General features: G+C 57.8%; 2 protein-coding genes across 2 annotated transcripts in view; both read left to right on the forward strand.

Annotated features, from left to right (window-relative positions):
- ASAP3 (ArfGAP with SH3 domain, ankyrin repeat and PH domain 3) overlaps nt 1-13,387 on the forward strand; it is a 61,708-nt gene extending 48,321 nt beyond the window's left edge. The window contains exons 18-26 of the mRNA XM_039511481.1: nt 140-225; nt 1,238-1,353; nt 6,069-6,136; nt 6,460-6,567; nt 7,437-7,680; nt 8,204-8,501; nt 10,185-10,356; nt 11,748-11,870; nt 13,170-13,387. Of these exons, the coding sequence (XP_039367415.1) occupies nt 140-225; nt 1,238-1,353; nt 6,069-6,136; nt 6,460-6,567; nt 7,437-7,680; nt 8,204-8,501; nt 10,185-10,356; nt 11,748-11,870; nt 13,170-13,244 (1,290 nt within the window). The 3' untranslated portion in view covers nt 13,245-13,387. The remainder of the gene's footprint in view (nt 1-139; nt 226-1,237; nt 1,354-6,068; nt 6,137-6,459; nt 6,568-7,436; nt 7,681-8,203; nt 8,502-10,184; nt 10,357-11,747; nt 11,871-13,169) is intronic.
- Nucleotides 13,388-26,747: 13,360 nt separating this feature from the next.
- TCEA3 (transcription elongation factor A3) overlaps nt 26,748-27,694 on the forward strand; it is a 29,223-nt gene continuing 28,276 nt past the window's right edge. Inside the window, exon 1 of the mRNA XM_039511677.1 lies at nt 26,748-26,946. Coding sequence (XP_039367611.1) covers nt 26,878-26,946 — 69 coding nt within the window. The 5' untranslated portion in view covers nt 26,748-26,877. The remainder of the gene's footprint in view (nt 26,947-27,694) is intronic.

Here is a 27,694-nt window from a genome sequence, read left to right on the forward strand (position 1 = left end):
CTGTAAGAAGACAGGCTACTGGGCTAGTTGGACCCAGTATGGCCGTTCTTATGTTCTCTTGTGAACTGAACGTGCCGTGCCAAGCTGCGCTGTAGTGGAGAGAGGGTTAATTTTGCTTCTCCTCCTCCCCCCGTGACAGGACCAGGGTGAGTTGGCTCTGCACCTGGCTGTGCGTTATGCAGACAAGTCCTCCCTCCCGCTGGTGGACTTCATCATTCAGAATGGGTAAGCCTCACCCAGGGAGGAGGGCAGGTGGCAGGCAGCAGGCTGACATCCATAGCATCTTGGGCTGGGAACATGTCAGGTCTCGTAAGCTAAGCAGGTGCAGGCCTGGGTCAACACTGGGAGGGGAGGCTCCACTCGAAAAATCCATGTGACTTTGAGCTCTCCACTGGAGGTGTATTCTCCGCTGGGTCTAGCCTTCATCACCTGCGTTTGAAGGTGGTTAATCAGAAAGCTGGTGGGATTTGCAGCTGACCTTAACATGGGAGGAATTGCAAGGACTGAGGATTAATCCAACGGTACCAAGTGAGGTTAGAAATTGGGGCAGAAAATAAGAGATTTGATTTAGAACAAATCGTGGGGGGAAGGACTAATCCAAAAGGCAGATGATGATGCAGGGAAGTGGGAGATGCCTGGAAAGTGGGGGTGGTGGAAGAGAGACCTAGACTGGCTGCCATAAGGTCTATCCAGTAAGCTGTCCACTGGCCCGTGTAATTATGGGTTGGCTGCATTGCCCTATTATACAATGGAGCACAGAGGTAATTGCTCTTCATGTGCCTCCAGTGAGACCCCAGCTGGAATTCTGTGCCCCTCGTTCTCAGCATGAGGAGGATGAAGCCGGACTAGAAGGAATTTGGAGAACAACGATGTTGTCAGGAACTGGGGAGGGAGAAGGACTCTCTTGCCATAGTTCCCCCTGTGTGGGAACAAAAATTTCCCTGGTGTTGACTGGCAGCGCACCTTTCATACACGGATCTCAGTGTCACTGATTCTCCCATCCCCCACGAGGCAGGGCAGGAGCCTTCTCCCCATTTTAGAGATGGGGAAACTGAGGCACAGAGTGGGGAAGTGACGTATCCAAGTTCAAGCGGGTCAGTGGCAGGGCTGGGTCTAGAACCCAAATCTCCTGACTCCCAGACCTCCAACTAGACAGCGTTGTCTCTCCGGTGGGAGATGTTTGACACAGTTCTTTGCTGCTGCCTGCGTCTTCAACTGCCTTTGCTTGACTGTGCAGGGGGAACGTGGACAAGGCAACTCCAGACGGGAACACGGCTCTGCACTACAGTGCTCAGTACAACCAGCCCAACTGCCTCAAGCTGCTGCTGAAAGGGAAAGCAGCCATAAACACAGGTAGGGAACGTGGGGTAGATCGGGCAAGGAGCGCAGCCAGAGGGAGGTTGGAGGGGAAGCCATGCGATGCTCCAGCCCTATGGAATTGTGGTGGGAGGAGGGAAATCTGTTCTGATTTTAAAATGGGGCTATCTGGATTGCTCCCAACATTTTTATGGCAGAACAAAGGGGCCGGGACCAGCCAGTGTCTCTCTCTCTGTCCTAGGTCCTTATCTGACTCCCATTACTGTTGTATCTGTAACGTATTTGTCCTCATAACAGCCCTGTGAGGTAGGGGAAGTCCTGGTATTCTAATTTACAACGGGGGAAACTGAGGCACAGAGCAGGGAAGTGACTTGCCCAAGGTCTGTAGCAGAGCAGGGAATAGACCCCAGGTCTCCCAAGTCCCAGGCTAATGCCCTAACCACTAGATCATCCTTCCTCCGTCTCTTGTCTTAACACACATTCCACCCTGCAGGGAGACTGGAAAAACTACAAAGATTATCTTGTGCTTAACACAGCATCTTCCATCGGAGGGTCTTCATGCACCTTATTAACTAAGGAATGCAGTGCGCAGGGAGGAGATAAGTAGCATTATCTCTCTGATACAAATGGGGAAACTGAGGCACAGAGCAGGTCAGTGGCAGAATAGAACTTGGGTCTGTTGACTCCATGTCCAGTGCTTTATCCACTACATTGATTCCTCGTTTTTATTCTAACAGGTTATGCATAATCCTTCTCTACACATTAGAACCATGTCAAACTGGTTTTGTGTGTGTGTAATAGAGAAGCTAACCCATATTTGCCACCATTGTGGAGTTCCTAACACCTAGTCACAACCAGTTTTGTAACATTTCTTAGTTTTTTAAACTTTTAATTGACTTTAATCACTGTAAAACCTTTAAAGGCTATTGTGCAGTGATTGGTCTTGTACTGTGGTGTTCAGGGCCGCCCAGAGGATTCCGGGGGCCCGGGGTCTTCGGTGGCGGGGGGCCCTTCCGTTCCGGGACCCGCCGCCAAAGTGCCCCGAAGACCCGCGGCGGGAGCCCCCCGCCGCCGAATTGCCGCCGAAGCGGGACCCGCCGCCGAAGCGCAGCCCGGTCTTCGGCGGTAATTCGGTGGCGGGGGTGGGGGCCCGCCGCGGGCCTTCGGGGCACTTCGGCGGCGGGTCCCGGAACAGAAGGGGCCCCCCGCCGCCGAAGACCCCGGGCTGCGCTGCGGCGGCGGCGGGTCCCGCTTCCCCCCCGGCCCCGGCCCCAGCCCCAGCCCCAGCCTCTTACCGGAGCGCGTCTCCGGCGGGGTCTGAGCTCCGTCCCGCTCAAAGCCGCGTGGTGAGGGGGCGGGGCTGTGAGCTCCACGCCGAGCGGAGGCAGCTGCCCCGCCCCCTCCCCACGCCGCTCTGAGCGGGGCGGGGCTCAGGGGCTCGTCCGGAGACTCGGCGCTTGATGCGCTGAGGCTCCAGGAGAGGGGCGGAGGCGGGAGCCTCAGCTCTTCTCTTGGGGGCCCCTGCGGAGCCCGGGGCCCGGGGCAAATTGCCTCCTTTGCCCCCCCCTCTGGGCGGCCCTGGTGGTGTTCTGAATTTAATATGACTCTTTTTCAATCAATTCCTCATTTAATTTCAGCACTGGTCTAATGTCCTTATTCCCAATTCAGTCACTTAGCATTTAATTAATGCCACTCTTACAATACCTTGCACTTTATTCAATATTGTTGACTTCGAAACATTTAAGGAATTTTCCTGTTCCCCTTCAGCGTCAATTTTTTTTATTTTGGTTTCTTTTTTAATCATTGATTAGACGAGAGGTTAATGACCAAGCAGCTTGCTTTGTGGAGTGTGTGTATTTGGTGAGCTTTAATATATGGCTGTGTTTTCACTTCACAGTTAGCTGCGGCTTTTTCCTTGGGTGTTATTCCCCCCCACACACACACACACTCACACGTTAGCGCACTGTTTTCTCTCAGGCTGGAAGGGTAACCTTCCCACTTTGCAGTATGGATGCAGGCTAAACCCCTGGAGTGCTAAGAGTCCTCCCAATGCCTTCCCACAATTCCCCCCATGTGCCTAGAAGGGCAGACAAGTTCTCCCACAGTTCCCAGGGAAAGAATGGTAGAGCGGCTCAGCTTACTGCAGCATAAAGAACCGTGGGATTTGCTCCCAGAAGTCGGAGGTTGTGTCTACGCTGCAAAGAATACCCTCGCACCAACCAGTCTGAGACTGGCTCAACTGACTCGGCACTCACGCGACGGGGCTAAAGATAGCAATGTAGACGTTCCCACTCGGGCTGGAGCCCAGGCTCGGAGACCCTCCCCCCTTGCTGGGTCCGCTCCGAGCTCAAGCCCTAATGTCTACACTGTGATTTTATAGCCCCATGAGCCTGAGTCCCTTGACCCGGGCTAGCCACGGCCAGGCCATGGGCCTTTTATTGCAGTGAAGATGTACCCAATAGCTCGGGCAGGGCTTTGCAGTGAGGCTGCTCACACCCCAGGTTAAGCTAGCCCGGGTGCTGATCACCTGAGTTAACTCTGCAGTGAAGTGTGTGTGTGTGTGTGTGAGAGAGAGAGAGATGCACTAAAATTGGTCTACCCGCACTTATTGTACTGGTTTAATACTATTAGGGATATGATATTTGTAGGGACATAATTAGACCAGGACAACCCCTAGCCTGGTGATACTGGTATAAAGGTGCCTTATGCCGGTACAGCTGATCCCCCTTCTTGGAGAGGACCAGTATGATCACAGCTGTACAGGTATAAGTGTGTCCACACTATGAGGCTTGTCCTGCTTTAACTATACTGGGATAGCTAAAATTGTGTAACTTTGGTATATCGACAAGTCCCAAAGTTGGGCCTATCCAGAATTCTTGTACCAGCTGAACTATTTCAGATTGGGGTATGATCTTTTTTTTTTTTTTTCCTACCAAAATAGCTCAATTGATCCAACCCTTAGGGTACCCACTGGATCGGCGGGTAGCTATCTATCTATCTATCGGGGATTGATTTATTGCGTGTAGTGTAGACACGATAAATCGATCCCTGATCGCTCTCCCGTCGACTGCTGAACTCCAGCTGTGCGAGAGGCGGAAGCAAAGTCGACGGGGGAGCCGCAGCCGTCGATCCAGCGCCGCGAGGGCGCGACGTAATTTGAATTCGATCTAAGATACATCGACTTCAGCTACGCTATTCCCCCCAGGGTAGACCCGGCCTTAGTGTGAACGCAGTTATATCAGTATCCTGGTGCCGTTACACTGGTTTAGCTTATTCCGATTTGGGAAGAGGAATGGCTAGGCTGGCGTGAACGCCTTTTATACCAGTATGACTGCAGCGACCACACTGCTACAGAATTATTGTCACAGAGGTACAGGTCTGGGTGTAGACAAACCCAGATCATGTCTCGCATGTTAGCCAGGACTCGGATGGAATGACTATACAGGAGATTATTTAGTGAGGCTGCAGGACACAGACAGACCCTGTGGTTCTCTCTGCTAGCCTGTGCTGCCTATTTCCCGCCAGACAGGGCGTTTCTAAGTCCTGGCCTGGACCACACAGCTGACCACACAAACAGCCCTCCCCCATTTAAATTGATGTTAATAGTAAAGGATTTAAACAATTTAAACAGTATCCAGGCGATTTGTGTGAATGTGTAAGAGAAGGGGGAAATGTTTACATGGGAGGTGGGTCTGAGCTGTGAAGTTCAGATCCAGAGACATAATTTGAGGGTCAGGGTTGCTGGAACAGAGGGAGCCAGGGGGCCATGGTCCCATCACTTTTTACCGGCTGCAAGCGATGCGGGGGAGGAGGCGGAGAGGAGCAAGCTGGGGGCGAGGCCTGGGGAGGGGGAGGAAGAGATGAGGTGGAGCCTTGGGGGAGGGTGGGAAGGTTGCTCAGCCCTGAGGAGCCAATTCTGGCCCATTCTACAGAGTCGTAGAGTTTAGGGACAAAAGGGTCCCCCAGATCATCTGGAGAGACAAGCCTTATTTAGAGAGCTGGGTGGGAATTGTTCAGCAAAACCCCTTTTCATTGGCAAATGACAATTTGTCAAAACCAAAACGGGGTGTGGGAAAGGGATGGTTTCGATGTTCTTGTTTCAAAAAAAAGTTTTGAAAGTTGCAACATTGCATTTTTTTTCTTGTTTTTAAAACCAAATTCCGTTTTTGGGTCTGGATGCCTATTTTGTTCAGAAATGTAAGTTAATTTATTGCATTTAAAAAAAAAAAAGTAAACACTTTTTATAAAAAGCTCGAAAGAGAATGAAAACATTTTCTCTTGATTCAATCTGACGTATTTTTTTTGGATTTTCAGTCTGTGAAAATTTAAGATTTCAACTTTTTTCCCCCCTTGATTCGGGATGGGGGATTTTTTTTTTAACAAAATCTCAAACGCGTTTCCTGCCTGGCTTTAGTTATTGACTCAGGCTGAGTGGAATGGAGCAGGTGCAAGCTCGTGCAGTTACCCACTCACGGGAGCGTGTTATGGGGGTGCAGACGAGCTGGGTTCACTGCAGGCTGGTTTAATCCTGCCTGCCGTCTCCTGATGGCAATCCAAGCACAGAAACGGCCCTGAGCCTGGTGGTCAGATCTGGGGCCCTCTCCAGTTCAGGGAACGGTGGCTCAATGGGGCTTTGGTGCTCACTGATCTGCGTTGGGCGTTCCTTTGCGCTGGGGGGTTCCCTGAGGGGACGGGAGTGAGGGGTGCTCTCAGGCAGAGCCCTGGTAACTCAGCCCTGGCCTCCTCTCTAGTGAATGCAGCAAGCGAGACGGCCCTGGACGTAGCAAGGAGACACAAACACCTCGAGTGCGAAGAGCTGGTAGGTTGAGTGCTTTGTGTTCACGGTAACATAGGCCAGTTGCTGCGGCGGGAGGGGAGAGGGGATCTGCTGTTGGGGTTGGGGACAGGGCAAGGATGGAGGTGGGCATCCTGTGGGGTGAGGTCCTTTCCTGGGCTGGAGATGGGAGGAAGCAGGGTCCTGCTGTAGAGCCCGGATGACTCCTGCCACGGGGCAGAGAAGGGAGGCAAGTTTGGGGAGGGGTGCTGTGGGGGAGGGTTGGGTTGGGGGCATGCAGGATGGGAGAAGATCAGGGCTCTGCCGAGGAGCTGAATCTTCCCCCTCGCACCCCAAATTTCTGGCAGCTTGAGCAGGCCCAGGCCGGGAAGCTAAACCTGCAGGTGCACTTGGAGTACAACTGGGAGGCCGCTCAGGAATATGCCTACGATAGCGAGGACGAGCTGGAGGAGAAGGTACTGCTCTCCCGAGCAGCGTGTGCGCGCGTCCCTGGCCTCCGCCAGGCAGAGCTCTTTCTGCCAGGCCCAGGGCCACCTCCCTACAGGGGCAATCCTACCCTTGTGATGGTTCTCGGGGTCCTCAGCAGTGTGAGTCCCTTTGTTACTCCCCTGCCTCTAGCATGAGGGAATATTGCTGGTGGTAACTGGATGGCAGGTCTTTAATGCCACCAGCCTCTCGAGCATTCCTCTCCGGGCACCCGAGTCCCCTTCGAATCATTCAACTGTGACACCCAGCCCCTGACGCTGGCTACTCACAGGAATCCCAGGCGCCCTGCCCCCAGAGAGCAGGGGGCCTTCGTTTTACCTTAAACCACTGCCCCTGTGTCACACCCGCAATGTGTAATGGAACCGAAGCAGGTTTATTTGAGAGAGAGAGAACAGAGATTCCCCCCTGGAAACAAGAGAGAGCGATCGAAACAAATGGTTACCTCGCAAAACAAAATCAGCAAATGCGAACCAGGGCCTCCACTTTTAAGAGTTCCCTTTCCTAGCGAATAAAGGAGATGTTCCCCCGCCCCACCCCGCCCCACCCCACCGCGCAGTCTGTTGCAGAGCTGGCTGGCTTCACGGGAACCAGGATCCAAACTTTCCCGAAAACCAGTCAGGATCTCTGGCTTGCCCACTGACCCTGCACATTGCTACATCAAGCCAAGAGCAGTGGAGGAACCTGGATGGCAGGACAAACAGCAGCAGGAGCCAGGTTCCATTAACATAGTGGGGAGGTGATTATGCTCAGCACCAAGCTACTGAGCCGGGGTGGTTTTGCTGAGGGTCTCTGGGCAGCAGTAAGGGAAGCAGTGGTTGTTTTTTCCACCCCCGTTCAGCTGAGCCCGCTGCAGCGATCCTTCAAGTCCACGTCGTCCCCAACCACGGGCCAGCCCGGCCTCTTCCCCCAGAACCGGTGGAGCTGCACCGGCATGGACATCAGCAACAAGACCTACGAGACCATCCTGGTCCCCTCGCGGCCCATCCAGCGGCGGTCACACAGCGAGGAGATCCCCCCACCGCTGCCCATCAAAAACCCGACCAGGGGCGGCTCCAGAACCAAGCCGGGGCAGAGCCCAGCAGGTCAGCTTGTCTCCCCTCAGCCCGGCCAAGGGAGGTCGGTAGGGCTGGTGAGAGCGAAGCTCTGGGGATCCAGCCCTTAGGTCTGGCTGCGTCTTCGAGCCTCTTGATCCCAGCCTAGATCTGCTGTCCCTATTGAGCACAGGATTTATCCTCCAGCCAAGCTTCCTGCTTTGCCTCAGCCTGTGGGACTCTGGGACCAGCTGGCCCAGGAAGGGTGGAGGAAGCCCGGACAGTGGAGAATAACCAGGGATGTTAGTTCTCTTGGATCCCAAATACAGCTGAGGTTTGGGGGAAGGTTCAGGGCTGGGGAGAAGGTCCCGGCTGGTTCTTACTCTGAACTGGCTTGGCCATTCCTGGAAAGGGCTCTGCAGGCCACGAGTGCCATGACTCCGCTCCCCAGTGGGAAATCAAAGACTGTGGGGCACTGAAAGGCCAAGCAATGTCCCAGTATGGTTGACAAACGCATGGGGGGAGCTCTCTGCTGGGGCACATCACTTCCTGAGCTCCCTCTCCTCTGTTCCAGATCGCCCAGAGCTCCCGCGTCAGGCTTCCGAGCCCCAGTCCTCTGCGTCGTCAGAGGCAGCTGCCTGCCGACACCTGTCCACATCCAGCGCTCCCAGCACCTTGGACGGCTGTGCTTCCCGGCCGCCGTCCACCTCCCGAAGCCCCCCGGAAGCCAGACGCACGGTCTACTGGGAAACCCGCTCAGAGACAGAGAGTGGCAGCCAGCGGAGGACGTCGGAGACCAGTCAGACGACAACCCAGCAGCCTGCCGCTGGGACGTCGCCGGAACAGGGGCAAATAACCCCAGTCAAGTTCAGGTAGGGAGTGGACCCCGGAGCTTGCGGCTGAGAGGAGGACCCCCTGTGGGATAGGAGTGCCCCCCAGTGGCGGGAGAGGTGTTGGATTACCTCGGCAGGGTTTTGCACCATTGACAGGGGGTTTGCACAACCTGCTAGAGGTGATGGCGTTGATCAGCTCAGGAGGAGCCCAAATTGCACCCCAAGGGCCAAACGATCCAGGGTTTGGCCCTTGGGTGCCCTTCCGCCACGTGGGGAATTCTTCCCGGGAAAGTGACGAAACAGGCGAAACCCTCTGTCCGTGCAACTTCCATATCATTGCAAATATTCAGCCCTATCGCTCCCCGGGTGAAACGATTCTGGTTCTGTTGGGACCCAGACGAGAATGTCAATTCAGCACAAATTGCTTAGAGCAGGGCAGTTACAGCCCAAGGCTGGGGTTTCTTTGCACACCAAGGCAAACCAAACCAGCCAAGCAGAGAAGACTTCGGTCTCACCCCACTGGCTAACCACAAGTCACACAAGCAATTCCCTTAGACGCTCCAGTTTCCCAGTATCACCGCCAGTCCCACTCGTTATGGGGACAAATGGTTATGAAAACCAACACCCCGGTAAAAGAAAAGCGGTTCTCTCAATCCCAAAGGACCAAGCCCCAGACCCAGGTCACTATACAAATCAGCTTTTACCCACAAATCACACTGTCGCCAATCCTTTAGAAGCTAAAATCTAAAGGTTTATTCGTAAAAGGAAAACGATACAGATGAGATCTAGCATTGTTAAATGGAATCAATGTTATACAGTAACGGCAAAGTTCTTGGTTCAGGCTTGCAGCAGGGATAGAATAAACTGCAGGTTCAAATCAAGTCTCTGGAGGACATCCACAGCTGGGCTGGGTCATTTGTCCTTTGTTCAAAGCTTCAGTGTAGCAGTGCCTCCTCCAGAGGCAAGAAGCAGGACTGAAGACAAGATGGAGATGAGGCAGCTGCCTTTTATAGTCTCTGGTCATGTGGCCTCTCTTTGTTCCAAATCCACTTCCTGGCACATGGCAAGGAAAAAAACATAGAGTTCTGTCCACAGGCATGTCCCTGCAGACCTTGCTGAGTCACAAGGTGTATCTGCCGTCTCTCAATGGGTCAGTTGTATAGCTGATGGCCCTTAATGGGCCATCAAGCAGGCTAGGCAGAGCTGACACTAAATTGTCTGGGGTGTCACCCAGAAGCATAGCACAAATTTGAAACACAGACAGTACAGAGCCAATATTCATAACTTCAACCACAAAAATGATACACCCGTACAGATAGCATAATCATAATCAGAAAATCATAACCTTTCCATAGATACCTTACACGACAACCTTTGTACAATATTTGCTACAAATCTATAACTGTGGTTGCAACAGGGATCGACATGGTTACAGATTCTGTCAGTAACGTCACACCTGGCGGCATGTTTGACTCCAGCACTGCTGTGCAGTCCTGCAGCTGGTGCTGTTTAGTGGGGAGCTGGGGTTGAAGGAAGGGAGGAAAAAGCCATTGTGGAGGGGAAGGTGTGGGGGCAGGGGGCTCTGTGGAAGAAACCATTGGCTTGAATAAGTCCATGCTTTGGAGGGGGAGCCCACTGGGGTCTCATGGTGGGGGAAAGGGTGGGAAACCACATCCCATCTTCCTGATGGTTTGAAGCAACCCCTCACCCCTCTGCCCTCAGCTCAGAAAGCACCCGGTCTTACCGGCGGATCAGCGGCGGCTCGGTGGGGAAATCCTCCGGCTTGGCCATCTCCCCGCAAAATTCTGGCTGCCCCGAGGACCTGCCTTCCAGCAAGGCTCCGAGTCCAGTGCAGAACGCCCCCCCTGTACCCATGCCCAGGAGGTTTGCTCCGGTAAGTCACACAGGAAGGGGGCTGGTCCCTGTCTCTTTGTGGCTCCACTGCCCGTCTCTGTGGCTTTGATTATTTTTTTCCCAGCTACTCTCACATTCCCTTGCCAGCTGTGAAATTCCCTGTGATCACTCCCACCCGCTCCAACGTATGTGCTCATCCCCCTGCACAGCCCGTCTGATTTGGACTCCCTGTTGGAGTGAAGGGTGCAGCTGTAACCCACTGATCAGTGTATGTTACGTGTCCCTGATCTACAGGGGATGTGGATCTGCAACTTGAGCTAGAGAGAGACTAAGGCTATGGCTACACTAAGCGCTAAGTGTAGTCAAAGTGCCAGCGCTGGGAGAGAGCTCTCCAAGCGCTGTCCGTACTCCACCTCCCTGTGGGGAATAACGGACAGCGCTGCGAGCCGCGCTCCCAGCGCTGGGGCTTTGACCACACTGGCGCTTTGCAGCACCGCAATTTGCAGTGCTGGAGAGGGTGTGTTTTCACACCCTGCTGCAGCGCTGCAAATTTGCAAGTGTAGCCAAGGCCAGAGATTCACGCTTGGTCTACACAACATACTTACTTCGGTAGTGAAAAATCCACCTCCCTGAGCAACGTAGTGAAACTGGCCTAACCCCCTGTGTGTGTGGTGCTATATCGGCGGGAGAGCATCTCCCACCAGTAAAGCTACTGCCTCTCGCGGAGGTGGTGGTGTTAAGCCGACTGGAGAGCTCTCTCCCGTCAGCTTAGAACGTCTTCACCAGCCATGCTGTCAATTCGTAATGTAGACCTGCCCTCCCAGGTTTAGATCCGGAGGTCCCCGGTTCAGTTCTCCTGTGTGTCCGTTAAGATGGTGGCCATCAGAGCGATTCCAGATGTGGGGGCCGGTCCTCACCGCTGCAGATAGGGGTGGCTTGTTAACGAAGGGCTGGTGGGTGGCTGCGTGCCTCCTGGGAGGAAAGAAACTGGTCCTGGTGGGCCTACCTTGGAGGATGAGGCTGGGGCCCTTACCACCTCAAAGGGAGTAAAATCCCCATGAGGCTTGTGGAGCAGGTGCTTTACCCATTACTCTGGGGCTGTGGAAATCCTGGCTGTAAGAGCCATAGGCTGAGCTGGGAATCTTCTGGGCACGGTTGTTACCGTGGCTACAAACCAATTGGGAAATGATGGATCAGGGAGGAGTGGGCAACGGTGAAAGAGTTGATAGGTGGGTGGGAAGAAGAGGCTTGGGCTGGGGAAGTGGGGGGCAGGCAGGGGCACGGTTCTTTAACCCGATGTGCCCCCACACCATGGACATCCCCCCTCTCCCTCCTGTGATGCCTTGGAGCAAAGCATAACCTGGGGGAGCCTCAGCAGCAGGCGTCCCCGTGAGCCAGGACTCTTCAGACATGTGCCATTTGCTTGCACAGGCCAAGGTGAGGCAGAAGAGGGTGATGGCTCTGGTGGACTGCAAGGGGGAGAAGGCCCGGGAGCTGACCTTCTCCAAGGGCGAGGTGATCGTGGTGACCCGGGAGGAGGATGAGCAGAGCTGGGTGAGTGCTGCAGCTCTGGGGGCTCCTAGGACTGCTGGGGAGCCCAGACCCCGGTTCTAGCCTTGGGGCCGAGGCTCTTGTTCCTCTGGGATCTGCTCTCATACTGTCGCAGTCCCCTAGGAGGGTGCTAGATCAGGGCCCGGGGGGATTAGATTAATGTTTAGGGGATGCTTCTGCTCCCATCTCCACGGACCCCTCTGGTCTAGGGTGCCAGGTATCCGGTTTTTGACCGGAACACCTGCCCGAAAAGGGATCCTGGCAGCTCACTGACTGGGCCATTAAAAGTCTGGTGGTGCAGCGGCACTAAAACAGGCTAGTCCCTACCTGGCCTGGCTGGCACTGCGTTGCGCCCCGGAAGCGGCCAGCAGGTCCGGCTCCTAGGCAGGGGGCCGTGGGGCTACGTGCGCTGCCCCTGCCCCGAGCACTGGCTCTGCACTCCCATTGGCTGGGAACCGGCCAATAGGAGATGGGGGGAGGACAATGCCTGCAGGTGAAAGCAGTGCATGGAGCCCCCTGGCTCTCCCCCCCACCCGACCCCCGCTTAGGACCCGGACCTGCTGGCTGTTTCCAGGGCATGCGCGGCTGACTGGGAGCTGCCCGAGGTAAACCTATGCACCAATCCACTGCCCCAGCCCTGACCCCCCCCCCCCAACCCGGAGTACCCTCCTGCACCTCGACCCACAGCCCCCTCCCGCAATCCGAATCCCTCGGCCCAGCCTTGAGCCCCACTCCTGCACCCCAAACCCCTCATCCCCAGCCCCACCCCTGAGTCTGCACCCCCAGTCAGAGCCCTCACCCCTTCCCGCACCCCAGCCCCCTAGCCCAGAACCCCCTGCCACACCCTGAACCCCTCATTTCTGGCCCACCCAAGGGACCCCCAGTTAGAGCCCTCACCCACTCCTGAACCCCAACCCCCTGCCCCAGCCCAGTGAAAGGGAGGGAGGGAGGGGGAATATAGTGAGTGGGTGGAGGGGCCTTTGGAAAGGGGTGGGGCCTCAGGACAGGGGTGGGGCTAGGGTGTTCGGTTTTGTGCAACTAGAAAGTTGCAACCCTACTCTGGTCCCTGGGGGGCAGAGCTGATGCACTCTAAGTCCCCTCCTCACAGCTCCCAGCTAGGAATTGTATTGGGGGCAGAGATGTGGGTCTCAGGATCCCACCTGGGATGCAACATCCCCCGCCTTGTATATCTGTGAATCTTCACACTTCTCTCCCCCTCCCCTCTAAGCTCTCTAACCCAGGCACCCCAACTCCTTCCTGCACCCTCGACTCTCATCTGCTGCCTTCTGCCCTGTCTCTCAGGTCGGCTTCATTGAAGGAGATGGCTCCAGGACGGGCGTCTTCCCTGCCAGCTCCGTCCACCTCTTGCAAGAGTGATTGGCTGGTTCTTCCTTTCCCCTCGGAGCCGGCGTGAGCTCTCGGCGAGCGTGTGGGGGGCAGGGCTGAGCGCTCACTGCCCCCCCACCAAGGTGGCAGGACTTTGCGCTCCAGCAACTCCACAAGGGCATCACAGGAGCAGAGGCCTGTTTCTTGCTTCCCTTCCCACCCTCCAGTCTGGACCTTGAGGGTAATGGACGCTAGGGCACGTACTGTGTTGAGGGTTTGGAGCAGGGGCTCGGGTGGAATCAGCATCCTCCTCTCTCATCCTCCCACCGTGTGCTGGCCCATTTAGCCTCTTTACCCAAACTAGTTCCTTTTCCTGGCTGGAGAGGCGGCCAAGCATCCCACCCACCCCTTGCACCAGGACCAGTGTCTGTCTCTACACCCCCCAGTCAGGCCAGCTCAGCCCAGTCTTGCAGCTCGCCGGATGAGCCGGACAACGGGATCCATCACGGTCTTCGCTGCCTCAGTTGGGGGGAAGCTGATCAACGGGGAAGACTTCAGGATCTGGTGGACCTTGCAACCTCCTCCTGCAGAGATGGGGATGGGGAGGGGCAGAGGAGCCGATAGGGACCACGGCTCGCTAGGAAACGGACAGAGAACGGACAGCCGTGTGCCTGCTCTCCGCTCCGCACGCCTCGGCTTCAGCCATTTGTCTGCTCCGTAACTTTTGTGGGCCCCGAGGGGGCAGGGGTAGGGTTACGGCAGGGGTGGGGAAGGGAGTTCAGTTTGGGCCTGGATGCCTCTCATCACGTTCCCCCGGGATAAGAGTGGGAGCCGGGAGTTCCAGCACTCCAATGCTGGGCAAGGGGCAGGGGCGGGGCGAAGCGCCACTGGGCTCAAATGTCTGTATCGAAGGAAAGAAAGGGGGAGGCAGATCCTCCCCCCCCAACTTTTTGTGGTGTTCTTCCCACCCCCGTGAGTCAGGCCAGGGGAAGGCCGCCAGCCCCTCGTGGGTGACTAGGAACAGTCTCCACGCGGCCATGCAGGGCGCGCTGCTCTCCCTGTTATTTCCTAGGGATACAGCACGTGGTGGCGCATGGAACGGCAGGACACGGCCCATCAAGTCCTGATGTCCTGCCAATGCCAGGCATCTCTCCTGGCCTCCGCCTCCCCCCACAATGCCCCCAGCCAATGAGCAATGCTGCGCAAGGGGGAAAGGGGGGGTTGCCTTACACCTCGGAGACGTACAGGAGCCTTTCTCTGCCTAGTCCTGGCATAACTGGCCCCAGCCGATAAGGGGAGGATAAAACGCAAGTCTCCTAGCGCTGCATGTGTTATCCTAGAAATCCAGACTGTTCCCTCCCCCACCGGGGGGTGCACTAATACAGGGGGGTTCACTACAGCGGATCCTCCAGTGGTGTTTCCGTTGATTCAAGTGCTGCTCTTTCCCTTGGGCTGCTCTTTGATGTCAGCGAGTTGTCTCTGGACACTGCCTGAATTCCCCCTTTTGTGCCACTTCAGCCCATTCTCTCCTGCCTCCTCGTTCGGAAACGACCCCTCTCCGCCCCTAGTGTTGGCACAGGGCTGGTTGAATACCGCCGGTGTGCCTCAGTGTGTTCACCGTCCCTGCCCTTTTAATAACACCTGATGCTTTTCATCAGTCACTCTCAAAGCACTGTACAGAGGAGGTGAGTTTTACAGATGGGGAAACTGAGGCACACAGCGGAGTAGTGATTTACCCAAGGTCACCCAGCAGTGAATTCTGTTCATGTCTTTCCCAGACTGCTCCGAACCCTCAGGTTCCTCTTATTTAAAAGTAATTGAGACGGTTGCTTTTTGGCCTGTGGGTTGAGAGGCTACCACTTGGCAGGGGGCCTGCAGGGAAGTTCTGCTGGGCAGGTCCCTGGGGCGCCGGAGAGAGGAGCTGACAGCTGGGCGGGGCTGGGGGGGAGCTCCCAGTGACCACCAGACCGGGGCCCTGGCCGAGCAGGGAGCAGGGAGAGCTCTCCAGGGTTCAGCTGAGCATGAGAGCCCAGGAGGACGCGCAGGGGAGCCCAGCAGTCAGGGCCGGCACGGAGCAGGCCCACAGGAGGACAGCCGCTGCAGAGAAGCAAGCCCACAGACCGTAGGCCGCCGGAACAGGGGAGCTCAGGGCCTGCCGGGGGGCCAGCCGGCCAGGTCAGTCGGACTGCCCTGCCAGGCCCGAGAGGAGCCGGAGGGACGGTGTTGGCTCGCGACCACCCAGGGGGGAGGTGGGGGGCCCCGCACAAGGGGGCCCCCCCCCCCCGCCACCCGGGGGATCCTGGCCGACTCCGGCGGAGCCCCCCCCCCCACCCCCCCGGGCGGCCCACGACTCCGCCGCTAGCGGGGCGCCCACCCCCCCCCGCCGCCCCGCCGGGGTCGCCCCCGCCAGGCCGCGCCCCACCCCGCGCCCCGATAGCCGCGCCCGCCCCCAGGTCCGCGCCCCTCCCACCCGGGTGGCGCGGCCGGGGCGGCGCGACCCGGCCCACCGGGCGCTCACCGGACCGGACGCGGCGACGCCGCCGCCCCGCGCCCCCGCCAGGCGGCGCCCGCGCGGCGCTGGCCCCGCGCGCCCCGCCCGCCTCCGGCGGGCGCGCTCCCGGCCGCACGGCCGCGCGCTACCCGCGGCCCGCCGGCGCTTCCCCCGGACTCAGCCGCGGGCGCCCCCGCCGCCGCGCGGCCGCTGGCCGGCTCGGGCCTGCTGGCTCCCGCCCAGGCGCTGTGCGCCCGGCCGCGGCACGCCGGCGCCGCTAGGCACCCGCGGCCGCGCTTGTGCCCCGACCCGGGGGAGCCGCACACGCCGGCCCCGGGCAAGAGGCAGCGGAGCAGCCCGGGCTGGCGCGCAGCCGGCCCCGCCCGCAGCCAGGGCAGGGACGGGGGGGCACCAGCTGCATCACCCTGCTGAGGGACCCAGCCAGCCCTGAGATGGCTGCAAGGGCAGGGCCCTGATGGACAGGCCCAGCAGCACAGCGCAGCTGCACAGCAGCCAGCAGCAGCAGCAGCAGCTCAGCAGCTGGCGGCCAGCAGCAGGGCAGCAGCGCAGGCACAAGCGGCGCAGCAGCAGCAGCCAGCAGCAGCCGCAGCGCAGCTCAGCCAGCAACACAGGCCAGCGGGAGGCTGGCCCAGCAGAGGGCGCTAGCGGGCGCCTGAGCAGGTGCGCCGCCTACCGAGCCCGGGGGGCGCGGCGCCCTCTGGGGCAGCGGACCTGGCGCGAGGACTGGGGGAGGGGCAGGGAGGCCGCCCTGGGGCCTCGGACTGCACTTTCGATGGGACACGCCCCTCTGCGTGACCCGCCGGAGCGCGGGCCACACTGGGGCACACCCTCTGAGACCTGGCGCCGGGCCGCGCGCAGACCAGATGGGGCCCGCCCCAGCGGCCGGCCGGGCGGGGACGCCCTGCGGCCCGCGGGAGCCCGGCCCCGCCAGCGCGCAAGAGAGCGTGAGCTGGCGGGCCCCGAGAGCGGGGCGCCGGGGCAGCGGTGTGGCTGGGCCGGCCCGGGCAGAGGCCGCCTGGCCGGGAGCCCGGCGCGCGGCGTGGGGGGGGGCGGGCCCGTGCTGGCGGCACATGGGCCTTGGCGGAGGTGAATGGGGCCCCCGGCGGGAGGAGGACAGCCAGCATGAGACCGCCCAAGAGCCCCCCAGGCAAGCAAGCGGAGGGGGACAGGCCCAGGGATGGGAGCTGCAGGCCCAGGGGAGGGGGGCAGAGACAACCCCCAGACGGCGGGGACCAGGCGGGACCGGGGACCCGAAGACTCCCTAACCCCCCCCCCCGGGCCCGGAACCCCGCCCAGGCCCGGGGTGCAGGCGAAGGGGCGTACCACGAGAGAGGAGGCCCCGCCGGCGAGCAGCAGAGAGGCCCCAGGGCCCACGGCAACCCGACCGAAGACGGGCAGGGGAGGGCCCACGGGGCAGGTGTGTCCGGGGAGTGGGTAGGGAAGCTGGCCGGAGTGGGCAGTAATTGCCGGGCGGGGGGACCCGGGGGGGGCGGGCCGGGGCCGGCGGAAGGTGGGTGGTGGCCCTGCCTGGTGGGGGGGACGGGGGCCTGGGCCCCGGTAGCCGTGCGGGTAGGCAGGAGCATCGGGGGGGATTAGCCACTGGGCCTGCCCATCGGCGGGCCCCGGAGGTGGGGGGCAGTGGGCATGGTCAGGTGGGGGCGGCCCCTGCGGCTACCCTGTGGTGTTAGTGGGTAGAGGCCTGGGTGGGCGCCTCGCTGTGGTGGGGGGGCTGGGGGGGGCGAGGGTGGCCAGGGCGTGGCTAGCCGGGCAGGAGAGCCCCTACCCAGCCAGGGGGGAGGGCGAGGGGGGGGAGGGACACCCGGGATTTCTAGGCCAGGGCCCCCGGGAGCTCCCGAGGGAGGAGGAGGACCTGGAGAGAGGGAGGGGGGAGCTCGGGAGAGAGGGTGAGACTGGAGAGGGGCTGGCTGAGGAGAGGGCACCAGGAGCTGCCCTCGAGGAGAGGGACGCCCCGCGGGGGGAGGGGCTAGCCACAGGCGACAGGGCCCACCAGGGGGCCCACCAGGGGGCCGCCCGCCCACACCCGCCACCTGGATTTGCAGACCAGCTGACACCACTTACTCTGGGGGGGAGAACCAAGCACAGACAGAAGGAAGCCGTTAGTGGCAGGCTATTCCGGCCGACGCCGGGGCAGGCTCCACGCAGCTAGCCGGACGGGTGGGCCGGCTAGGCAGAGATCCCAGCAAGACGGGTGGTTGGGGGCCGTGGCTCAGAGGTGCGTGAGGCAACCGCAGAGAGGACTATTGTGCCCAGAGCGCCCTGCCAGAGAGCCCCCCCAAAGGCGCCCAGGGCCCCCCACAAGGGCTTGCCCCTGGCCAGGGGGCTGGCGACGGATCTTTTGGGACCCTGTGGGGAGTCCCTGGCGGCCCGGGTTATCTAAGTATCATTATAAGGGTCGGCTGGTGGGTATCCCGGTGCCACCCGGTCGGTGGTGCCCCATTATTGCGCCGGCATGTTACAAATCCATTACAAACTCACTGCAGGGCAAGCAGACCGAGAAATCAGAGATCAGGGGAGCAGCTTGGCCTCTTGGTTGATGGCAGAGCTGATGGGCTGAGCTGACAGGCGGCACTAGAGACGGCCCTCTACCACCCCAGGCGGATGGCTTGGGAAGAGGTTCAGGGCGGCACGAAAGGGGAACTAGAAGGCTTTGCTGAGTGACCCCAGACGACACTGACTCGCACGACGAACTCACTCCTCTCTCACTCCCGAGAAAGTAGCCGCAGCGGGCACGGGGGAAACTCCCTGCCTCCTCCCTGCAGGAAGCCTGCTAGGATATGGAATCTGAGCCTGAGGGGACCTGGGAAGGAGACCCGTGTTAGAACCTCGGGAGGGCAGCAGAGGCATCCTCAATCTCCCCTCATCGGCGGGGAGGGCTCGCGGGAGGAAAATCTGGTGAGAGCTCAATGATCTCAGGAGCTCAGTCCGGCAGGGGGGGGCAAGGGGCAGGGCGGCGGCGGGCGGGAGGGGCCGGGTGAGCTTCTGAGGTCTCTTCGTGGCAAGGCTGCCCCAGTAGGGCCCTGGCCCTGGCTGGGGCCTTGAGGCGGTCAGAGGGCCTGATGGTGCGGTCCGTAAGGAGGGATACCCAGAGGAACCATGGGCGGATGGGGGCATACCCGCCTAGAGACCGCGTGGCATAGGCAGGAGGCCATAGGCCGGCCAGTAGGGACGCTGGTGGCGGACTGGTGGGCGGGGCCAGGTGGAGCGAGCCCCAGCACGACGAGACAGCGACCCCACGCCGCAGGGGTGACTACGGACGCCTGGCGAGCGGGTGCGGACGACCCGTCGCCCAGTCCGACCGCAAACAGCCACACCGACCGGGAGACAGGCACCCTTTCGGGGAACACAAGGGACCGGAGACCGGGGCTGGCCGCCGCCCGGAAGATAGGGGGAGGAGAGGAGTCCGGGACCGGCCGAGCTCGGGCTGAGGGAGGGCCGCAGAGTGGAGTGAGAGAGTGCCATAGTATTGGTCCCATCCCAGGAAGACAACAGAGGAGTTGCATCGACTTGGAAAGCCGAGTTGCAATTTCACGGTTTGATGGTTTGTCGATGCCCCTCCTTGGCGGGCTGGGCGGCTAGCTAAAAAAGCCCGAGCTGCTCCTTGCCCATACTGGAACCAGTGCTTCTCGATGACACACGATTATCCGATTCCCGGAGGATTCCTTCCACTGCATTTCCACCAGGTGCCACTCACACACGCCGTTCTGATGATTCGCACGGCGGCGGCATGGCGGGCCTCATGAAGACACAGCGCTGCACCACCTGCGCCTGAAGAATTACATCGACGTACAGCGAGCGTACGGTACGGAATAGCAACCGGACTACGCCTACAACACCTGACTCCAGAAGGACAGGCTACAGGGCCGCCGGCACGCGCCGCCCGGTGGCCCGGCCACCTCCAGGTGAAGGTGAGGACTTACCTGGGCGGCCCACAACCAAGGCGCAACACTCCAGCCCCCTGGGCTAAGGTGGAGGCATTGAGTGTGTGCCACGCCCACAACCAACCGCCCACTATCCGACAGTTCTTGGGCTGGCCGGTACTATCGGCGGTTTGTGCCTAACCCCACGCGGCCGGCCTTTCGCTACTGATTGACAATTAACCCCAGTTCTACCCCCCCAACTTGGACGTTGGAAAAAGGAAAAAGCCTTCAGCCCTGAGCAATTAACCGGGACGGGAAGTACTAGTCGGGTAGGTTTTTTTAAAGCCCCTACTATCTACAGATGCTCGGGGGTGGGACTGGGGCCGTACTGGGTGGGAAAGGTAGGAAGAAGAAGACACCCGGTCTTGCCTCACCTTAAGCGTGTTCCCCCCCACCTACACCACTCCTCCCATGAATTGCTTGGATCCTTGGGTGGCCGGAGGCACGGATCAACACTAGCTGACCTACGACCCCCTTTTTTTTAGACTGATCGCACGCCCCGCCCCTTCCCAATAATATGAAGAGACAAATAACCGGATCATGCGGTGGTACCTGTCCCCACATCCCTGCGCCTTCCGCGTGTCAACGCGGGAGGCAAGGGCATGGCCAGGCAAGCCTCCTTCTCGAAGGCGGGGGGGGGGGAGAGGAGAGGGGGGGGGAGCCAGGGGTCAGCCGCTCTCAGCAGAGTCAGGTCAGGAAGTGTGGCACAGCAGGACAGCAGGTGCACTGGCAGCAGTGGTAACCAGCCTGCAGGCAGAGCAGAAAAGCACAGCCAGGAAGGCTGGGCATGCTCCATCAAGGCTGCAGACCAAAGCAGTCCAGGGCTGCTCAGTCTGGGCGGAGGGGAGGGAGAACTCACCAGGAGCAGCAGCCGACAGGAGCAGGAGGGGAGGGGGGGGCGGGCGACCAGGCCAGGCCCAGCGGACCCGGGGACGACGGCAGGAACAGACCCAGGACCGGACAGAGGGCCGGGGAGCAAGGTAAGCAACAGTACCTGACAGGGGCTAAGCAGCAGTGAGTGACCGGGGGGCAGTGAAGCAGCTGGCAGCAGGGCCCTGGCGGCACGGCGGCGCTGAGGCGGGCGGTCCGAGACCCGGGCACAGGGCCGCCCGGCCCACGGGGCCCCAGGGTGGGGGGTCCCCCCAAGGGGGCCGGCCCCCCCTCACCCCCCCCCACCGATGGGGCCGCGGCCACTCCCGGCCGCCCACCCCCGGCCGCGGGGCCTTTACCCCGCACCGCGCTGGCCGCTCGCCCGAAGGGCGCGTGACGCCCCGGCTGGGGCGCCGCGGCCCCGCCCGCGCCCGCAGGCTACCGGCCCCCGGCGGCAGGCGCGCGCACCCCCGTCCCCACCCGAACCTCGCCGCGCGCTCCCCGGACCCCCCGACTCGCAGGTATTTATGGACCGCGGCGGCCGCCCCGACCCCCGCCCCGAGGCGCGCGGCGCGCCGGCCGCGGCGGCGCGCTCCTCCCCCCCCGGAGGGCGCCCGCCTCCCCGCGCCCGCTAGGCCGCTTACCCCCCGGCGCTCGGCGCGCCCCGCCGCGCCGCCGCGGCGCCGCGGCCCTCGGCGCGGGGCGCCCACGTTTGGGGGTGGTGTTTGGACTCGCGGCCGCGCCCGCCGCCGCCCCGCCGCCCGACTCGACGCCGGGCCCGGCGCCGCCGGCTACCAGGGGCCAGACCAAAGGACAAGCGACCCAGTGGTGCAGCGCCCCGCCCCGCCCCCCCCCTGCCACAAGGGGACGCTGGGGCACCAGGCCCATCACAGCCTGTCATTCTGAATCTCTGTTTTTCCCCATCTGCATAATTTGCAGGTACCATTTTACGGCCACCCTAGCTCAGCACACAACTAGCATGATACCTCCCCATAATACTATTGACTTCAATAGGGCTGCTGCTTGCATGCCTGAAGTGATTTTTTTTAATAGCGTTTAAGCCTGGAAAGGAATCATAGACTATCAGGGTTGGCAGGGACCTCAGGAGGTATCTAGTCCACCCCCCTGCTCAAAGCCCAATCCCCAACGAAATCATCCCAGCCCTCGATGGCCCTTTTTTTTAAAAAGGGGTTAGAAACGGTTCCCTTCTGCAAATCAAGTGAAGGGGCTCGGTAGTGCAGAGGGCTCATTCTGGGTCAGACCTGACCCACAGATCAATTTAGATAATGGTTAAATCCCTGCAGCCCAAAGGTTTACACACACACCCCTAAAAACCCCTGTGACTTGACTGTCACCTCCCTTCACTTTTTGTCTGTTTCCGGCTTTCAGAGATCCTGTGCATTTTGTCACCCTCCTGCTTCACAGAGACCCTCCTCCTCTTGGGAGGCTGCTCTGTTCCTTTGGCCCCGATCCGGCTTTCCCTCCCCTTTCCCTTACAGGAAAATACTTGAAGGAAATAAAAGGAGCCAGATGGATGCCTCGTCCCTGACCCTAATAGGAGTCCTCCAGTCCCCGGATCTCTCCTTGGTCCCCTCGCCTTTGTCTATAGCAGGGTAGGAAGAGGCAATCTCTAGGCAGGAATCCTGCAGCAGGAGACCGTGGTGGTCTGATGGGCACGGAGAAGAAAAAGGTAGTTTGTCAAGTGGCTTTCCCCACCTTCTTCCTAATCCTGAAACTGTGAAATATTTTTTTTTTATAAATAGGAAAGAGGTCTCTATTGGCCCGCCCGTGCAGTGCCGGGCTCGAAGTGGAGGTAGGCCAGCTAGATTCGAGTCCAGATTTCAATCCCCCATAACGCCGGGCAGACTTCACATCTGGTTTGGCCTGACCTAGAGAGAGGCCATTGAGTGCAATGACTAGAAAGAAGGCTCTTGATTGAGGTGGCTGGACAAGAGATGCCCCCGCTGTGGTTCTCCCGGGGTGCCTAATCAGTTAGGTGCCGGTTCAGATCTGATGAGGACCCCACTGCCAAAAGTTATGGCGGGGAAGGGAGACGAGTGTAATTTTGGGGCTCAGGCGTAGGCCGTTTGAATGTACGGATTTTGGGGTTTTCTTTGCCTCTGGCTCCTTTCCTGTGGGTCTAATGGTTATGCAGAGACTCATTCTAGCCTCTGTCAGGAATACGTTTTAAAGGGGGTGGGGTGCTTGTTTGGCTTCTGCAATGGTTTACTGGGACCAATCCTTCTGACCCGTATGAGCTTCCTTTGTGATTTGTTGTCCCGTGATCAGGTTGCATTTTATAATTGTCAATGGGTTTTAAGTGGAATATTTAATCTCAAGATGGTCTCTGTTTTTTTTATTCCCCCCCCTTCCGATTTCTAATAAAATTGATTTTTTTTGGTAAGTGGAAGTGGTTCTGTGTGTGATGTGACTGCAACAGTGGTTTTCCATAGGTCTTAATAGACAGTCCAGGGATGGGTGAGGTATGAATATTTATATACATTTAATAATAATATCGTAGTAATACAAAGCCTCATCCCAAAGCGCTGGACACACTAGGCATAGAAATCACTTCACCCATAACTGAAATGCAGCCACTTCTGGAGTGGAGTCTTGGCAGCTGTTTAACAGTGCACAGCACTTTAAGACAGGAATGGGAAGCATATTGTCTTCTGTTGAACTTGGGGGGTGAAGAGAGGGAAGCAGAATGGAACAGGCTGGAGTTGGAAGCTGGAAATGGGCTGGGATACTCTTGGGGGATTTCTGATGCCCCCGAGTGGTTCTATATCCCCTCCACTGTGACAGCACCTCATGAGGTGTCAGTTCAGTATTGACTCTGAGGTTAGAGTGCCCCTCAGGTACCATCAACACCATTTCCTACAGCAACTGAGTCCTTGGCGGACTCTCCTATCTAGCTATAAAGATGTGGCAACTCTTCCACCCAGCACCTTGCTACTAGGTCACGTTGTCCCCGAAGCATGGGTTGTGGGTGGCAGCATCTGAGCACAAAGGTGTGTGAGCGGAGGGCTGAAGAGACAGCCTCACTCCTCTCTCCTCCTATGGTGCATTTGCAATTGGACCCAAGTAAAGGGTTTATTTTAGTGAATATTCCAGTTAGATTCCTACTGATGTGAGTTTATTTCCCTGGAAGTGGCGGAATCCTTCCCCATGGCCTCCTAGACGAAAATACGTGAAGGAATTTTTGAGTCGTCTCTCTGTATAATTCTTGGTGTCAAATTGCATAAGGGATCCCGTCCAGGGCAGCAACTCTGTGTGTGTTCCCACCTGCCTTTTTAGATTTGGATCAGCCATTTTATACCCAGCTTTCCTGACAACCCGGAAAGGGACTGCTTGGCTGCACTTTGCATTTACCCTCGGGAGTAAAACTAAAGATTTACAGATGGGGCAGGTGTAACTTTACTTAAAGGGATACGCCTCATCTTTAAAACAGCACCAAATCCTCTTTCCAATAGCCCCCTGGAATGCTACACCTAGAAAAACTTTTGAACATCTTGACTGAGATTTAAAAACTAAAATCCCCAACATTCAGCTCCTAAATTTTCAAAAGCAGCTAGCAACTTTGCATGCCTGTTATCTGACTTGAGACAGATGAATGGGGCAGAACTTAAAATAAAAAACCCACTAAGCACCCACCCTCTGAAAATTGGGAGCCCTTTTGAGGTCTGTGAGGGTGGACACCCAAAATCACTAGTTACCCTTCAACATTTGGACCCCAGGGCCCCAGTTCAGCAAAGCATGTTTTGAGTCCCCTTCAATGAGATTTAAGAGTGAGCTCAAGCGCTTTGGAGAATCCGAGTTAACCTCTTCATTAAGGGTGCATCGGCGCTTCACACTCAGGGTATCGTTCCCAGCTCGAAGTGCAGACTTAGCCTCCGATGCCCAACTTTCAAAAATGCTGAGCTGCCCACTGACTTCAGTGGGGGTGGTGGCCCCTTAGCGCTTTTGAAAATTAGGCCACTTCTATACGTGGACTTAGAAGACCTTGTTTTTTGAAAACGTTGATCTGACTTTTATTCTCACCCTTGCTGCTGTTTTCTTTCTGCAGTTCCCTTGGCTTGACTGCTGTACATCAAACAGATCTCTTTCTGTTCCTAATTTGTTTCTGTTCCTAATCAGTTTCATTTTTACCCTCTCTAGTCAGTTTCATTTTTCTGGTTCTCTTGCTGCAGCCCAGTGTTGTTTGTTTTTCAACACTGCAGCAACCTATTAACTCCTCCCCCCTGAACTGCTACATGAAAACGTTTCTAGCCCCATATGTCCGCCCTCCCCCACCCCTGCCTGACCTCCCCTTTTGATAAAAGAATCCTTACATTTTGAGCCCTGATGCTACCTCCCTGTGCTCTTTAAGCACGAAGGCATGGCATGGGTTTTCATCTCATACATACACCCCCACTCCCCTGGGCTGGTGTTAAGAACCTGGCAGACTCCAACAACCTAAGCTGTACTCTAATTACCTAAAAATGCTCAGCCTGGAGGGTCATTACCAACTTGAATTTGAAAAATAAACATTGGGGGCGGGGGGGAGTCAAACCAGAGCATTAAAGGCACTGTCTAAAACCCCTGGCTAGTCGTCCTCTCTCTGTTTTGCACGCATGCGTATGTACATAAACAATCTCTTCCCCCTTAGTTCTGCAAAGCTCCCTTAGTCTGAGCTTTATCAGAAACATCGGCCACTTGGTCTAGGCTCTTCAGCTGGGCTGCTGTTTTAAAATTGTTTAGAAATATAGCACATGCCCTCCTAAATCAGACCACCCGTCCAGCATCCTGTCTACATGGCAAGCTTATGCTTTGGAGCTAGGAGAACCCAAAGTTGGCCTGTGGTGGAACACTGGCTATGGAGTGCAGGACTATTCCTTCCTGACCCCTCAGAGCTGATCAGTTTGTGCCTTGAAGCATGGGATTTAATTACCAGGGCTAGTCAAAAAAATTTCCCCAAAAACTTTTTGATGGAAAACTGGGTTCTTGGCTAAATTATTTTTTTCACAAAAGGTGTCTGCTTTTTGAGGAAATTTTTGATTTATTTCTTCAAAAAGCCCAAATACCTGACATCTGAACCATTTCAGTTTTGATACGTGCCCATCGTGCCTCATGTGCGTTGTACTTTGTGCTGCACAGACCCATTGTAATGGTCAATTCCTGTCCCAAAGGCCTCAAACAACCTAGTTATTTACATACATAACTGCAAATGTCATTATTAGCCTTACAATTATCCAATATGTTAAAAAGCTATAACCCCCTGAGCTGTTAAATATTATAAACCTCTGGAACTTGTTGCTGCAGATGATTAGTTTAATAGGCTCTTTGAAAGGATTAGCTGCTACTTTGAATAAGAACAGTCTGCTCCCTGAGCTACACTAAAATGACACACATCACCAAACCCTCATGCTTCAGGACAGATGTTGGTCACCAGCTGTGGTCAGGAAGAAATTTCCCTTCTCTCAATGGGAGAGGGTTTGCACTGGGGCCTTTCGCTGAAGCACTGGGCCTTGGCCTCTGTCTGCTGCAGGATCCTGGACTAGAAGATCCATTGCAGTGTGGCAAGCTGGTTCTGGGGGAAATTTCCAGCCTGGGTTTGCAGACCCACGAGCCCAGCGATAGACGGAGCGTGCCAACAGGTGGGGGCTTGGTACAATGCAGACTTTCAGAAGCAGTGAAGGCCATGCCCTGCTCTGGCTGTGCACAGACACCCCCTCCCCCAGCTCTGTTCCCAAAATTCCCATGCCCTGGTGGCAGCTCCTCCCCTCTGCTCCTGGCCAAGTGTTTTGTCCGTGTAGCTGCTGTAGCCGGCGGGGGTGAATCTGACCCTGGGCAGGCGCAAGGCAGCGGGCACCGCTCCTGATCCAGCCGCTCACACACGAGGGCACCGCCTGCGTCCAGCCCCGGGCGAACCCCCCGCGTCCACACTCGGCCCTCGGCGGGTTCTATTTAGCCCGGCCCCCTTGTGCTGTTCCGGCTGCATGTGGCAGCCCCTGGCCACGCCCCCGTCTTTGCTTTCGCTCCTTCGCTCCCGTTTCTGCTTTTTCCGCCCCCGGCCCTGCTAAGCTGTCACGGCCCCTTGGAGCAAAAGTTCGACCAGTCCCACCCCCCCATACCGTCCCCCCCCACACTCCCTCCCGGCCCCACACCTCCCACCTACACACACACACACACCTCCCCCCCCACACACAAACACACACACCCCACACCTCCCCTACACACACACACACTCCCAGACCCCGATGAAAAGAGATCCCAGTTGTCCCGGGGGCGAGCTCCTGGCTGCTTTTGTGGTTTAACGCGCACCGCCCCCCTCCCCGCCCCCCCTTCTCGCTCTTGAACGCCAAAAAACTTCGGGGCCGCGATCATGGGGCGAGCCGAGGAGCTGGTGAGGATTGCAAAGAAGCTGGATAAGATGGTGACCAGGAAGAACACGGTAAGTAAAGCCGAAAGAGTGTGTGTGTGTGTGTGTGTGTGTGTGTGTGTGTGTAGCAGGGGTGAGAAAAACCAAAACAGTGTGTGTGTTTAAACTTTCCTAGCTTGGATCGTGTGTGTGCCAAACTGTGTGTGTAAGACACACACACACACACACACACACACACAGAGTGTACGAGTAGGGTCAGAAAAACCAAAACAGTGTGTGTGTTTAAACTTTCCTAGCTTGGATCGTGTGTGTGCCAAACTGTGTGTGTAAGACACACACATACACACTCAGTGTACGAGTAGGGTCAGAAAAACCAAAACAGTGTGTGTGTGTTTAAACTTTCCTAGCTTGGATCGTGTGTGTGTTTTGTTTTGTTTCTAAACTTTCCAGCTTGGATCTGTGTGTCCGGGAATGAAGGAAAACCCAAGCGGTGTGTGCGTCTGTTTAAACTTTGCAACTTGGACCTGTGCAGAACCAGAGAACCTCCTGGATCAATCCTGCTGATGGAGGGAGGGAGGGAGGAAGGGGCTGTCTGGCGGGTCTCTTCCAGCTGATTTGGCCTAGGGAGCTGCTGACAGCACTTGCTAGAACAGTTGCCAGCTCCCTTGAGGAAGCACCTCTGAAAATCAGGCCCTCAAAGCTTTGCTCCCCCAAAAGGTCAGCTTTGGCGGCGACATGTGAAAACGGCAAAGTTTCTTGTAGCCTGATCCTTTGGGCTTCAGCCGTCCCGCCTAACCCAATCCTCCTGGACTCCTCCGTG

Source organism: Mauremys reevesii, linkage group 23 (genome assembly GCF_016161935.1).
Source record: "Mauremys reevesii isolate NIE-2019 linkage group 23, ASM1616193v1, whole genome shotgun sequence".
In the NCBI taxonomy this organism is placed as follows: domain Eukaryota; kingdom Metazoa; phylum Chordata; order Testudines; family Geoemydidae; genus Mauremys; species Mauremys reevesii.